Genomic DNA, 15,127 nt, shown 5'->3' with positions numbered 1-15,127 from the left:
GGGGGGTCGGCCCAGCCCGCGGGGAATTCGGGAAGAACCCAGAAAAAGCAACACGAGGTTATTTTCCTGGAAGGCGCAGACACGCTTCCAAAAGCAGGCTCTCCTGCTCGGTGTTTGAACCGCTGGCATTCGGCTAACAAGCTGTGGGTTTTGATTTCGAAAAGCGCCAAAGTACTGCAAGCTGCACCCCTGTACAGACTGCCACAGATAACATTAGGCAGGGCAATACCTGACTTAGTACGACTTAAGTTATTATTATTATTATTATTATTTTATTATTGTTGTTGTTGTTATTATTATTGTTGCGAGTGCAAGTCTGCCGCCAGGCGTGGCCGCGCGCTGGAGCTGAGCGCGATGCTGCTGCCGCCGCGCGAGCACTTCTTTGTTCCAGCCTGGCTCGAGCGCTCGCGAGCGGTGCTCGCGCTGCCCGAGATCTGGTTCCGGGAAACTGGACGCCGAAGACTGGGAAGAAAGAGAGGAGAAGGAGAAGGAGGAGGAGGGGGGTGAGGGGCTCCCGGGGAGGCGGCAACTAATGCACTGGTTTGGCGAACGGCTTGCAGACTCATCCTCCTCCCTCCCCCCCCCCCGCCCATCTGCACAGCGTCTGAGCCTGAGCCGCTCTTCAAGTACAACCTGCTACAGGCTCGATGCATATTCAGGAGAGGGCGAAGGAGCCCCTCTGCACGCACACGGAGAGCCGCACAAAGAGAGCGCCTCCCCCCCCCCGCTGCACCGCACCGCCGCGCCACTCCCCGGCCCTAAATCAAGTCCTAACCCTAAAGTCGCCGCTCTTTGTTGAGGCGGAACCACGTCGCTTCGCCTCAACCCGCCGCCGGCCGAAAACAACTTCTGCCCGCGGCCGGGTCGCCCCGCTCCGGCCGGGTGGAGGTGCGGGCGCCCCCCGGGCAGTTAAAACAAGGCACCTCCCGGCGGCTCTGGGGCTCCACGGCACGGCCCCCCCTCCTCCTCCGCCACCGCTCACACTGCGATTGATCCCGCTTTTCCCTCCCAGCCGGCGGCGCGCTTGTCGACAGGCTGGTGCGGGGCGCTGCGTCAGCGGGCGCGCGGAGGCCGGTTCCAGAGCCGCGGAGCAGGAAGGGGGAGGGAACGGCAACAACAACACACACACACACAAAAAAGAGAAAATATCATTGACGGGCTCCGCAGTCACCGGGGCCGGCGGGGTCGGGGGTTCGGGAGGAGAGAGAGCCCGGCAGGGGAGGACCCCCGCAGGTCTCAGTCCGGCTCGGCCCGGCCCGTCCGAGGGGGAGAGGGCCGGTGTCAGACAGACGGGGTGGGGCGAGGGGCGGCCTGAGCTGGGGTTGCAGACAAGACGGTGAGTCCCTGAAGTTCTCCAGACAGAGAGCGAAGGGAAAGGAGGCAGACGGCGGAGCGGGGAGTGGGGGCCGGGCTGGAGGAGGGACTACCGAAAAAAAGCGAGAGAGGGGGGGAGGAGGAGGAGGCGGCTCGTCGCTGTTCTCCAGTCTCTTTTCCCTGTCTTTGTTTCATACTCTTTTGTTAGCCATGCCTAGCCTGCTGGTTCTAGCAGGGATCATGGAAAAGAATGGGGGCTACGGCGGGGCTCTAGCCGGCTCCGGCTTCGGAACCGAGGGGCTGCTGCTGCCCCCCGACGAGGAGGAGGACGACTCCCGCGCCCTGCGGGTCGCCCTGGGGCAGCTGTCGCTGCTGGGGCTCGGGGAGCCGGAGGACGGCGGGGGCGCTCCCGCGGCGGGCGTCCAGGCGGCGGACCGGTGCAGCAGCGGCGGCAGCAGCAGCACCACCAGCCACACGGGCAACGGCGGCGGCGGCGGCGGGGACGGAGGTCTCCTGCAGCCCAAGAACAAGTTGTGCGTCCTGTACGAGAGCTGCGCCGAGGCGAAAGGACGCGGCTGCAACATCACGGAGTGCGTGCCCGTCCCCAGCTCCGAGCATGTGGCCGAGATAGTGGGCAGACAAGGTAACGCGAAGACAAAGGGTCGGAATAAAAAAAAACTGTGTGGATGGGAGGTGGGGAAACAAAGTGCTGGCCATCGCCGCGATCTCTTCTTGTTTTGTGTTGGGTCGGGTTTCGCGTTCGTGCGAAGACTTGGGGACTGTTACCTCATATTGTTCAAGAAAGGGGGGTGTCTTTTTTTTCCCTCTCCCCCTTCTGCTTTCGGCTGCTGGGGATCCGTAACTGTGTCACCGTCGCCGTGCTGGGGCGCGTTATCGATGTGGATATACATACCCACGCTCTCCACGTTACAAAGAGATTTAAGTGATGCAGCCTGTTTCTATCCCAGCTCCACACACCCCACCCCCTCCCTCTCTCTCCGCGTTCCTGCATCGATCGCTTTTAAAAAAAAAGACACCGAATAAAAGTACCATGTCTCTGCCGCGCAAGTCGGGACAAAAACAGCCTGGTCTACGGCGCTCTCGTCTTTTGACGATGCGCTGCGCCGCACACGCACAGACGGCCGGGTCCGGCGAACTCTTGCGCCCTTTGTCGTAAAGAGCACGACTCCGAGCTGCCTGAGCTCTCCTCAACCCTCCACACAGCCACAAAGTCCAGACCCCGGCACCGGTGCCAATGTTGTTGTTGTTGTTGTTGTTGTTTGTTTGGTGCATTAGCGTTGATTCCGTCGCCGGCACATGTTCCAGTCCGCTCATTGTTTCCCGGAGTCGAGTTTCGGACAAAGGCGAGGGGGGGGCGGGGGGGAGTCTGGCGTTACCAATGACGATTCGCGTCCACTCGTGGCGGTATTTAAAAAACAACAACAGGGGCAGGCGGGCGTTTGAACGGTGCGCCGCCCGACGCGTGTCCCGACTCCTCGAAAGCAGGAATGGGGTTTGAGGAGTCGTCTAGCCACGGCAGACCCCGGGAGGCGGTCGGACGAAAACTTCCTGGCGAAGTGCGGCGCGTACCGAGCCCCGAGCGCAGGTTCTGCTCTCGCCCCCTCCACATGTGAAGCAGATGGGGGGGGAGGCCGATGCGTTGACCCATGCCGAGGTTTTCTCCCATGACTTTGGCGGAAGAGGAGACGAGTTTCCCCCGTGCGTTCGGCGGGAGGGGGGCGTGTTGGTGGGGGTGACCTATCACCTTCTTGTTAAGAGTCTGACCTCGGCGATCAGACTGCACGGAAAAGCCCCTTTGGGGAACAGTGGCTTGGAGGGGGTGCCTTTGTTGACAGGGCCTGCACACCGTGGCTGTAGAGGGGGGGGGTCACGCCCAGCCAGTTGCCCTTCACAACAACCTGGGCCCCACCCCCCTGACTTCTGCATGCACCGGTGCAGATTGGGGTGTGAGAAAAGGCAGGGAAGGCTATTTTACTTATGGAACGCGGTCATGCTGGCAGGGGTGCAGAGGTTGGTCCCCTGGAGAGCGGTCAGCTCACCGTGAGGAGCTCCGGGCTTGTGGTCAAGGCTTCGTCCTGCTGGGCGGCGGCCGGACACTCGGGCGTGTTGGTGGCTGCTCGGTTTGGTGCCTGGGGGTCTTCTCGCAGGTGAACGATGTCACGGTGCCCGTGACCCTCCCTCGAGCGCCTGTGTCCATACCGCTCAGCGGGGCCGAGAGCTCAGCGGGGCCGAGGCGTGTCTGGTCTCGCAGATGTGGTCATGTCAGCCGGCCGCCGCTGACCGTGTGGCCGAGCTGCACCTTTTCGAGAAGTTGGCTGGGTCTGAAAAGCAGTGCGGCCCTGCTGGAGGCAGCCTGTGTCCCCTCAGGGCGTGTCCAGAGAGCCCAGGGGGGTTCGTGTGCTGTCAGTGTCCTCTGCTTGCTGGGGAGGGGGCATGTGGACGTGCTGTTTTGGTGAGGCGCTGGGTCAGGGGTGCACGACGGGCTCCGCTTTGTGAATCGAGCTGGCGAACACACAGCTGTCCTTTCTCTTAGCCATGCGGAAGGCATATGCATTTTGGAGCAATTCTGGGGTTTTGACGAATCGTGCCTTCTGTCTGGAGACTGTGGCAGAGACAGATGGCCAAGTCTCGGGTAGCAGACTTGGTTTGGTCTAGACCGCCTGTGCAGTCTGCGGTGTGGGGTTTAATATTCCGATCAGACAGACCGCCCTTTGCTCGCGCATCTCTTATCAGCAGCCCCATAATTGGGGGCGTCTTCCTTTTCTCGAATCTGAGAGAGGTGTAGCTGTGGCCAGAGGAGGCTGCAATAAGAAGTTCCTGGCTGGGATTAACACGCAAGATAGATGCTAATGTCTGCGTGTTGGGCCCCCCGAAACAAAATTCTTTACATGGCTTTGAGCTGTAGCTGCACTGCTGTCCCGTTGAGGTGGTTCTGTATCAAGAGCTTTCCTCGATTTCGAGGGGTGTGTGATGTCACACTTCATTCATTAAATAAGACCTTGCAAAACGACACTGCGCTGGTTCGGGTTTCAGCCAGAGCAACGGTCTTCAACTGCAAACCTATCGGTTCGTGGTTCAGTTTTAGCCAGAGCCCGAATCCCTAATTCAGAGGAACACACGTGCCCCAAAATCAGATTTCCCCTGCAGCACCCATTGTGTCTGTCTCTGACATGGATGCTGTGAGCTAGAAAATACAGTCTTGTCCCCACCGGGGCTTTAGTGTTAGGAAAGCAGGAGGGCGAGAGCTTCTTTGAGACCCCGCGCAGGCTGGGTTTGGGCTGAGATGCGCACCAGACCTCCCATCAGGAGCTCCAGTGCCACTGACTGTAGACACCACATCGTCTGTTTCTTGTCTGCGCTGTCCCTTTTTGTCATGTAAAAAACACATGGGTGAAGAAAGACACCTTCTCGTGTGACGGGCCTGACCTGGCGTCTCGTTCCCCCTTTCTGATTGGTGCGTTTTAATAAACCGCCGAGGGAAAACCCTCCGGATATTCGGATGAGTCATTTGGAAAGAGCCCTTGGTCATCGCTACCGTTGTTTCCCATTAGGGGGTAGGTACTCTGGCAGCTGGTGAGAAAGCCTTTCAGGATCTCAGTTCCCCCAGGATAAGACTGGTGTGTGTGTGTTGGGCATAAATGAAGTTTACTCATTAGAGATGAAAGCAGTCTGATACTCTGCAGAGTTAAACACACTGGTGGTCTTAATAATACTAAATATTAATAAATTTAGGATTTGTATGTGCAGTAGTCTTATCTATACATTCATTTTTGGAACAGCTTCATCCAATTCAGGGGGAGCTGGACCCTGAACCAGCAAACAGGCACAAGACCAGGCAGGGAAGAGACACACACACACACACTCACACCTGGGCCCATTTTCCCTGAAACCAGTTGACACCAGCATGTCTCTGTTGGGGGGGAAGGGGGGAAACTGGAGTCCCCACAGGAAACCCACATGTATGCAGGGAGAACATGCAAACTCCACCCAGACAGCACCCCAGGTCCAGAATTGAACCCAGGGCCCCAGAACATTGCCGAACAGTGTGCCACCGTCACGCCCATTATTTGTAGTCGCCGCAGAGTAAAAGCAGCTCACCTTTCTCTCGCGTCACAGAGCAGGAGAGAACGAGGCGCAGCCTGATGCTGACTCTCTCTCTCTCTCCCCCTCCGTCCTCAGGCTGCAAGATCAAAGCCCTGCGCGCCAAGACCAACACCTACATCAAGACGCCGGTGCGGGGCGAGGAGCCCGTGTTCCTGATCACGGGCCGCAAGGAGGACGTGGCGCTGGCCCGGCGGGAGATCATCTCGGCGGCGGAGCACTTCTCCATGCTGAGGGCGTCCCGGAACAAGCTGGGCGTGTCCTTCAGCGGCTCCCCGCCCGCCCTGCCCGGCCAGACCACCATCCAGGTGCGGGTGCCCTACCGGGTGGTGGGGCTGGTGGTGGGGCCCAAGGGCTCCACCATCAAGCGCATCCAGCAGCAGACCTGCACCTACATCGTCACGCCCAGCCGGGACAGGGACCCCGTCTTCGAGATCACGGGCTCGCCGGGCAACGCGGAGCGGGCGCGGGAGGAGATCGAGGCCCACATCGCCTTCCGCACGGGCGGGCTGCACGACCTCAACAACGAGAACGACTGCCTGGCGGGCGAGGGCGGCGCGCTGGAGACGCGGCTGCAGGAGGTCTGGGGGCTGCAGGCCCACCGCAAGCCCCTGTGCAGCAGCTACCGGCAGAACAGCAGCCTCCTGGACCCCCTTCCGGGGGGCGGGGGGTTCGGCAAGCCCGACTTCCCCGGCGACAAGCCCTCCTCCTACTTCGGCTCGGACGGGACCCCCTGCTGGGGGGACCCCGATTACCCCAAGCCGGCCGCCTTCTACGCCCAGCAGCGCTCCAAGAGCTTCGGGGGGCTGCCGCTGCCCCTGGCCAGACTGTCCCCGGGGCTGCAGGAGCCCGGCGCCCCCGCGCCCGCCCACGCCCAGGCCCGGCGGGCCCACAGCGAGCCCATCTCCGCCAGCGCCGTCTTCCCCTCCCGCCTGGCCCTGCCCGACTCGCCGCCCGCCAGCCGGGACTGCATGACCTGCTTCGAGAGCAAAGTGACAGCCGCCCTGGTGCCCTGCGGGCACAACCTCTTCTGCATGGAGTGCGCCATCCGGATCTGCGAGCTGGCACACCCCGAGTGCCCGGTCTGCCACACCCTGGTCACACAGGCCATCCGAATATTTTCCTAAACCTTTTTTTACATTACGATTACCGTTGTTCCATTGCTTTGTTTTTTATACTATGATTCTGATTATTATTATTATTATTATTAATATTATTATGATTTCTTTTTTATTCAGAGGGAAAAAAAAACTCAACTCAAACAAGCAGATATTTTAGAAGGCCCTGCTTGGTTATCGAAAATGAACAAACTATTTTTTTGGGGTTTTTTTTATATATATTTTATACAAATTTTGGTTTATAAAGCAACAGTAGCCTTTTTTCCCCCGTTTTCTTTTGCGGAGATGAGGTGGGGATGTGAGAAAATTGGACCTTGTTTTTAGGGTTTTGTTGTTGATTTTGAGGGAGGAGGAGGAGTTGTGCTCGCTGGCCCTGAGCTCCAGGTGAATGCGCAGAGGGGTAGGAGGCTGGACTGGCGCAGAACAGTGGCCTGTAGGAGCGTGGTGAGGAGGGAGGAGGGAGATTTTGAGGGGTCTGCTCCCAGTCGGACGATGTGTGGCAGTTTTCAGAGCTGCTGGTTTTGGTGGTGGCAACGTAACGGCCATAGGCGTCTGTCTGCTAGCACAGCGTCACGTTGTTCTGGGGGTGTGTGTGGGGGTGGGAGGGGGGGAACAGTTAAAAATTGGATTTGTGCTCTACAAGGTGGGGTGCGGGGTGCGTCGCAGTTGTTTTGGGGACCCCCACGAGGCAGGAGGGCTTTGCACTGGGGTGCAGAAGCAGGGCCGGTGCTGAAAAGGGGGACCGCCGAGTCCCCGGGCTGGGTCAGAACCGCGGGTCCGGGCTTGCTTTGTGTGGGAAGGCACTCCTGCCTCTCGGGGGGTTTGGGGAGAAGAGCAAGGTGTCGGGGTTCAGACACACCCCCCTTGTGAACCCCAAACACTGACCCCCAGTCAGAGGAGGAGGAGGAGGGGGGGCTGATCTGAGTGAACCCCCAGATCTGCAGTCAGGGCAGGAGGGAAAGGGAAAAGCCAATCCTCTAGTCCCGTGCGCTGTGCTGGCACACCCCCGCTAGGAGTCCTGTAGGTGCCGCCTTCCGAATCACAGATCCGCAGACAGATCGAGCTCCGCCGCCGATCCATACAGGGTACCGTCTGCGAGGGAACTGTGCTGGGACCTGTGGGTTTTTTTTTTCTTCTCAATTTTGTTTTGAAGGTAGCCTTTTTTTTTTAAATAAAAAAAGACCCGTGTGTTTTGCACCGTGATTGGCATTTGTTTCGGTGCCCGTGGCGGTTACAGGTGCGACCCCGCCTTTCCTCCGTGCGCCTGTTCCTGCTCCACGGCGCGCCGAGAGGTCAAGAGACCCTCGACCTCCCGGCTGTCAAAACGCGGTAACAGTCATTCCGTGGGGCGTGACTGGAAATGCCATTTAAAAAAAAAAAGGCACTGGGGGGGAGGGTGGAGAGAGGGAGGGAAAAAAAGTTTTTTATTTATTTTTTAAAGCAGAGCCGAAACGGCTTCAGTCCTCGGTTCGCGTCCTTCGGCTGGATGTCTCCTGCCCGGGTTTGATGCAAGGGGCGCTAGCGGCGAGCGGGGGGGTCAGACCAGATCGGATTTACCATTCAGCTCCTCTAATAGGACCTCCTGCCGCCTCGGCCCGAGCAGACGTCTGTTTCAGCCGAACAGGCGGCCAATGGGAGGGCCGGCCCCCGCTCTGGGGACGGCATCGGACGATTTTAATTGACAAGCGAGCGGGAGAGTCTGTCCATTTAGCCTCGTCTACCGCTGAATCAAATTACACACTGTCTGCTGGCCCCCCAGTACCGGGCGCGGGCAGGAGGGGGAACTAATGGAGGGGGGAGGGCTGCTGGAGTTTCTCCCTTTAAATGAAGGCTAGCCCTCTCCACCACTCCCCCCACCCTCCAAAAAAAGTTTCAGGCCAGCACTGTTCCCTCAGAGCATCTGTGACCTGCCACCTTAAGGCACTGTGTGTGTGTGTGTGAGAGAGAGAGTGCAGATCGGCGAGGATGAGAGCGTGTGGACGCGGGCGAGGGGCTCAGTCTCTGAAATCGAGGGGGTCGCTTCTGAACACCACAAAACAACAAAACACCGACCTGAGGTTTCTGTTTCTGTGTTCGGAAGGGACGCCACGTCAGTGACGGAACTCTCAGTTTAAACCAAGTCTGCGTTTTTGTTTTGGGTTTTTTTGTTTTGCCCCTGATTGATGGCGGTAACAAGAAGGAGGAAGTACAGAGGTTTGAAATGAGGAGCAGTCGTGTGGCCCGTCTCGCTCAGAGCTCCTCAGTCCGAGAGGGTCCCACACAGGCAGGTCAAGTTTAGTCCCCCCCGCGGTGTAAAACGTTCACTAATTCCCATTGTCCGGTGAAACCGAGTTGTTGTTTCCTGAGCCGTCGTGGCGGACAGGGATCTTCACGGATGGTAGTGAGATCGCCGCCTTTATGCCAGTGCTGGAGAGCGGCTGTGGTTGTATGCCTTGGGTATACTGCAGTGTCGCCTCTACGTGTCTGTCACAGGCATGTAAAAAAGCAAGAATCGCCCAGATATCCGTTACTTTTGAACCTTTTGTTTTGAAGGAGCAGGAGAGTAGTGGCCGTGATTTCCGGAGAATGTGAGGGGGGTGTAGTAGGGGTTTGAGCTGACTAAAATTGAGGCTCGTTATGTGTTTAAATGCAAAGAAACAATAAAAGCACCTTATTTTATACAAATATGACTGAAACCAAACCGACCACTGATGGTGACCGTTGAAACCCTTTTTGTTAGCAGACCAATATTTTTGCATGTTTAAGGTGTGGTTCTTGGTAGGAATTTAGAATAATGCTCTTCCGAGCAGTTGAGCCCAGCGAGCTGATGCTCTGCTAGTCTGTGCTGATCTTCCGCCCCGATGGACAGCAGATAAGGAGACCCATATTACTGGCTTTAAGAGACAGAGTTTTGAGGCTTATAAGGATAATTGTCAATCGGAAAAACAATGCAATATGCTTTTAACGACCTGATTGTAACGACCTTTACTTGACTAGTTTACGTGGGGAGGGGGGACTGTTTTAATGAAAGCTGTGACAAGGGTCAAGACAGGATCTGTGCAAACCGAAAGCTCGGCCCGGTTTCTTTAGTTGAGGAGCTATATCGTTTTTCCAGACCGTCTCAATTTATCGTTTTCAGAGCAGCAGCTCGATCCCGGACGTGACGCAGTTAATATTCGCCCACTTCACAGCCCAACTGCTGGGTTGTTTGTTTTTCCGGTGTCGGGATATAAAGCTCACGGTGAGCCTAAAACGACTCTCGATTTAGGTTGTCAATTCGTCGGTCAAGGAGCGTGTTCCCGCCTGAGAAGCAGTCCTGTCGTCTGGGGGACTTTATTGCTAGTTTCCGTGTGATGAGTTAAATCCCAAACCAGCCCGTCAAACCCATATTCAACTCTTTAACCCCAGTTTTCCGGATTCTGCTTTTTGTCCATAATTAATTCATCCATCAACCCATTAATGGATCCATGGACAGTTTCGTGCGGTTAAATGGAAGAATGTTCAAGTCCTCATTAAAAACCGTAAGGGGCATAACTCTGTCGAGTACGAATAAATCGCAGCTCTGCCTTACAGAATTGGTACAGTCCTGCCTTTCGATTTGTGTTAGGGATTGCATTCTTGAATCATTTCAGATTGCTGAGAAGGGATTAGTTTTGCACACCCAAAAACCAAACCAGGGATCCCCAGCCATTGAAGACCAGCGCGTCTTTTCAAGCTCCTTGGAGAAATTCAGGAATATAGTAGGTCCTCGTTGAGGAATACAAATTTAGGAACGGAATATTTTTATAAAATGCAAACTTAGATGCAAATCCCCCAAAAAACAAAAATGCAACCAGGTTTTCTGTATATATAGACTTGAAAAGTAAGCAATAAATTGAAATTAGAATGGGTAAGAAAAAAATAATCCGATGTACAGTTTCAGTAGACCGCGAGCACTTAAACTACAATCCAGAACCTGCTTTTTATTTACCGAGCACAAAAAAAAAACGCACGGTGTCCCTGGAAGGGATAGATGGAAAAAATCGAAACCGATTCACTCATATTTTTGCAAACTGTATAACAGACGTCTTAAATAAGTACAAAATACAGGCTTAGAGCGAGTGGCATTCATGCTCTGATTAATGTTTTCTGAAAACACGTTGTTTGAAACACTTTTTCCGTTTTCTATAAAAGCACTTAAATGATTGAAACTTTACCAAATATACGCTTTACGTCAAAACCCCGTAAATTCTGACCAAACCCATCTCTCCATTCACTTATCACTGTCGTAACTGCGAGTGGGGTTGTATTCGCTTTACTTTAAAACAGGCCACACTGCTTTAAAATAAAATTGATGTCCTTAGTTGATGGAAAACGGAAAACGTCGAGCTTTTTAAAAAGCACTTGTTGTTTGTCGTCGTATAAGACTACTTTCACTAGGAAGGTAGTGATATTGATTATGGCAAATTGGGGAGTTGGTTTTTGCCAGTGAGTGATATTGCGAAAAATAATTATTTTAAAGTTCATGTCAGTAATTAAGTATTGCGTTTTTAACATGTATGTTTCTACAGATTGATCCCAATTAAGTACGTACATTTTCGAACTGCTGGGATTAATCGAAGAGGGTGTTGCAATTATGTGATTCCCTACGACCTTGTTATGTCTGTAGTCTTATTGCTGCAGAACTCTAAGTGGAACCCTGTTATCTGTAGAACAGCGAGGAGGAGGAACTATTTTCAAGGTGCACCTTCCCTACCGAGCTTCAGAGACATGTCCGGAGTTTCCCCCCACAAAAAGGAACAAAGCAGTTAGTTCATATTAACCTGAAGAATTGCATCTTAGGGAAACAATCAGTATACTTCATTTAATAGCGTCAAGATCAAGGATGATCAAACGTAGTTTTTTGCTTCCGCTTAACCGTGCTGCTCAAAATTTGCAGCCAAACATTTCTCCCATCCATAAATATTGAAAAAGAAGGGAAGGCATTTTGACGTGTCAGAAAGGGGACTTTTTGTTGCCTTTTTATTTTGTTACAGAAGTACTTTAGAGCTTCACACTGGGCTCAGTTGCACTATGACACTACAATAACATTGGGAATCATTATTCGTTGAGAGACTCAATGGACGCTTCTCTTACAGAATGTTACTTCTGATTTGTAGCACTGAAACTTTGACGATAAGTGCTTCTTTTTTTACATTTGTATAATAGATTTGAGACCTTCGTGTCCAACCGTTTTTGCACTGTTTAATCCGAGCCTATCAACACCCCGTAGACGTTAATCCCACTGCAACTCACAAAGACAAGACTGACAGTTTTTCCTTTTTATAACAAGTGGGTATCGACGCCTGTAAAAAGTATTGAGCCAAACGTACCACTTTTGGATAAGTAGCATTTATTAAAACTTTTATTATGCGGTATTTACTCATATTAGGGAGATGTTTTATCCAAGACGTTATAATTACCATAAGATTATTATTGTTAAAATGAAAGTTATTTCAGTGTTTTAACTATATTTTATTTTTATGTAGCTGATTTAAAAACAGTGTTTTAAGTATTGTTACGTTTAAATTTTAGGGTTTTTTTTTGTAAACAGATTTCTCCGTATTCTTGGTTGCGAGACTAAAAGATGAAATGTGAACAAAATAATAAAAGGTTAGCCAAAGAATAAAAACTGCAAAGAGATGAGATTTTTCTGCCTTTTTTTTTTCTCTCAAAAGTCTAAGATCCGATGTACTGGCCAGCCTTGCGTGCGCATTCCCCTGCGGTGTCGTCTCCTGCCGTTGACCGCTGTGTGTTTTTGAAGAGAGAGATTCGCTCTCTGGCTTGGACTCGACCTTGTAACGATCCGACAACGGAGTCGTGTGCATTTTGTAACCGGAGAACCATAATCAACGGACCGCTTAAGTCTCTGGCCCGTGTCCACTCCAAGGCGGGGGTGGAGAGGGGTTCATTAGTCCAGCTAAGATCCTAATCTGATCCCACTTCACCCCTTTTGCTGGGGTGGTAAGTGGTCAGTAAAGTTTGAAAGATGCAAAGACTTGCCATTCGTTGGAAGCTCTCCGGGAGAGGAGTGGCGAGCTGGTCCGAGTCGCTCCGAAAACCGAGGTTCGCTCTCGCGTCACTGCGGCGCCGTTAGAAAAGGAGGGGGCAGCGTTTACAGCAAGCGCAAACACGCACCCCCACAAGAGGGCGTGGGCGACCTCGTACACCCCCCTTATCGACCAATAAAGGCAGAACGGCGTGTTACGTGAACAGCTGCGGCGGGTCACGGCGAGCACACCTCGGCTCGGGCTCGGTTCCGTGCGCGGCCGTGGGTGTGAAAGCGGTCTGCACTTCGGAAACACACATTCCCGGCTCCCCCAGGGGGCGCCAGTCAACCGGTTAAGGAATAAACGGCAAATGTGAGAGATTGTTGAAACTCAACCACAGGACAAATTCCCAAAGAAACAAACCTTAGACTAATAATACCTTTAATCAAACTGAGCCAATTGCTTTGGCGTCCGTTTTTTTTCTATATATACTAGCCAAAAACTGGCTTCTTAAGGGCACCTTTGTATCTCATCCCAGCATTAAATGTGAATTAACACAACGCTGACAGCACGGGATTTTCCCGGCATCCTCAGTCAATATTCCTTGTGGTGGAGTTGACTTTGTACGACGCTGCACGGAGAACAGCGATTATTAGGAAAACTGTGGGCGGGGGAGGGATCTATATTTATACGATTGTGTTGTAATTCTTGTAGAACCGTCACTTAAGGGCTAGCCTATATTCTTAAAAAAGTTTTAATGAAATAGAGAAAAAAAAAGTTTAACGTTTATTTAATGTGACCCAGGCCTCGCCGTATAGTGAAACCCCATTGTGTTGCTATTAATATAAGTGTACAAGGTTTGTGTCTAAAAACCCACCCGTGAGAATGAGAGAAGAGGACGGACAGGGGTTCTGCGTTACTCTGTAGATCAGAGGCGCCAGGAACAAAAGGGGACTTTTAGGGAATTGGCATGTGATATTTTTTGGCTGCAGACTGGACTAATTACCCGGATAATAATGGTTCGGTGTGATATTGTTAATCTGATTTGAAGATCAATTTTGTGGACCCCAGCAGTGTGGTCATGCCTATTCTCTCGTGGTCGTTTTTTTGTTTTGTTTTCATTGACAGTAGGTTACCGACACCCACTAAGCCAAAACCCACGATGGTTGGTAACGTGTTATTAAGGGATACAGGTTATTCTTTGATTTTAACAGTGTTATCAGTTATAATTATGATCTACAGTTCATTTTGCCTATCCAAAGTCAGTTCAGCGTTAATCACTGAGAGGAATGTCTAAACAAGCAGTGAATTAACCCCAAAGCGAAGTTTTCCGTATTCTGGACCAGCTTTTAAGATCTCAAATGTTTCACTGACGGCGAGGTTTGGGTTCTATCAGTTTTAACGTATGTTACATTTATAGGAAGCAACTTAAAAGCAAAACTTTCTTATTACAGTTTTTTAAATTCTATTTTGCTAACGTGGGTTATTATTTCCTATGAAGAAGAGGAATCGGTATCACACAGTTATTTATGAAAATAAGATATTTATGAGTAACCGCTTAAGACGTTTTGTTTTTTAATTACAAAAAAAATACAAAAAGTTTAATATATTTCTAACACAGGAAGCTGGTTTTTAGTGAAAAAAAAAACAAAGTTTTATTTATGAGCTTAGAGAAGATAACCGAAAAAAATAGAAAAAATCAAGACTCTTTATTTATGGTATTTCACTCTTGCAGGAAACATACGGGGAGGGAGGTGTTAACAAGTCTTCTCCATGGTTTATATTTGAACAGCAAAAAACAATGAAGTTTTACAGGGCAGTCCGGTACATTTTAATGGAAATATTTTAAAAAGAAATGTAATGAATTGGAAGAATTAAAAAAAAAGCTTTTTTATTTTTGTTTCGCTGAGTAGTCGAGCTAAGGTTCCCGAATTGCTATGGCAGCACCACCCCAGTGACGTCTTCAGTAGGGCGCGTCGCCTGAGATGCGCGTCACTTGGTGGGCTCGAACTGCCGCAAGCGCTCACCTGCGTTCACCAACGCAGAAGTCACCAGCTGACTCTCAGGGAAACAAAAACGCATGCCAATGTAATGTATTTATCTATATTATTTAAGAAAAAAAAGTAATAAAGGATGATGCTATTGTAACTTTTAAACAAGAAAACTTTTAAGGTATAAAAGTTATTTCCGAAAACGTTTATTAGTGTTGCCCCACGCCCTAACGATTCCCAGTTTTTAACTTCCTGAACAGGTTCCTTTTCTGCTTGTCGAGTTAATGCAGCACCCGTTGCTTCTGAGCCTATTTTAAGGGGGCAGGTGTGTACGAGCGATGTACACGCCCGCCCATACACACACAGTCTCTACGAACATCATACAACACTACACGCCGTACGTATGAACATATATCTACTACGTGTTGGAAGTTATTTTTTGCTTTAATGTCCGAAAAATAATGCCAAATGTTTTTTTTAAGAAAAGCAAAAAAAAAAAACAATGTATACACACACACACAAAAAAAACTGAACTAAAGCCTTAAGTAAAACCTTCCTTTATAAAAATAAACGTTCCTCTCCAATAATGCCTAAA

General features: G+C 51.4%; 1 protein-coding gene across 1 annotated transcript; it reads left to right on the top strand.

The window, feature by feature from the left end:
• The first annotated feature begins 490 nt into the window (after positions 1-490).
• Positions 491-8,597, top strand: mex3a (mex-3 RNA binding family member A). The gene is made up of 2 exons (XM_006641769.3): positions 491-1,957; positions 5,515-8,597. The coding sequence occupies exons 1-2, from the start codon at positions 1,525-1,527 to the stop codon at positions 6,561-6,563; spliced, it is 1,482 nt and encodes a 493-aa protein (XP_006641832.1). The 5' UTR covers positions 491-1,524; the 3' UTR covers positions 6,564-8,597.
• Positions 8,598-15,127: the final 6,530 nt, after the last annotated feature.

The sequence above is a fragment of the Lepisosteus oculatus genome, chromosome 27, assembly GCF_040954835.1.
Source record: "Lepisosteus oculatus isolate fLepOcu1 chromosome 27, fLepOcu1.hap2, whole genome shotgun sequence".
Taxonomy (NCBI): Eukaryota; Metazoa; Chordata; class Actinopteri; order Semionotiformes; family Lepisosteidae; genus Lepisosteus; species Lepisosteus oculatus.
Note: the sequence above shows the minus strand (reverse complement) of the source record. Positions and strands in the feature narration are given on the sequence as shown.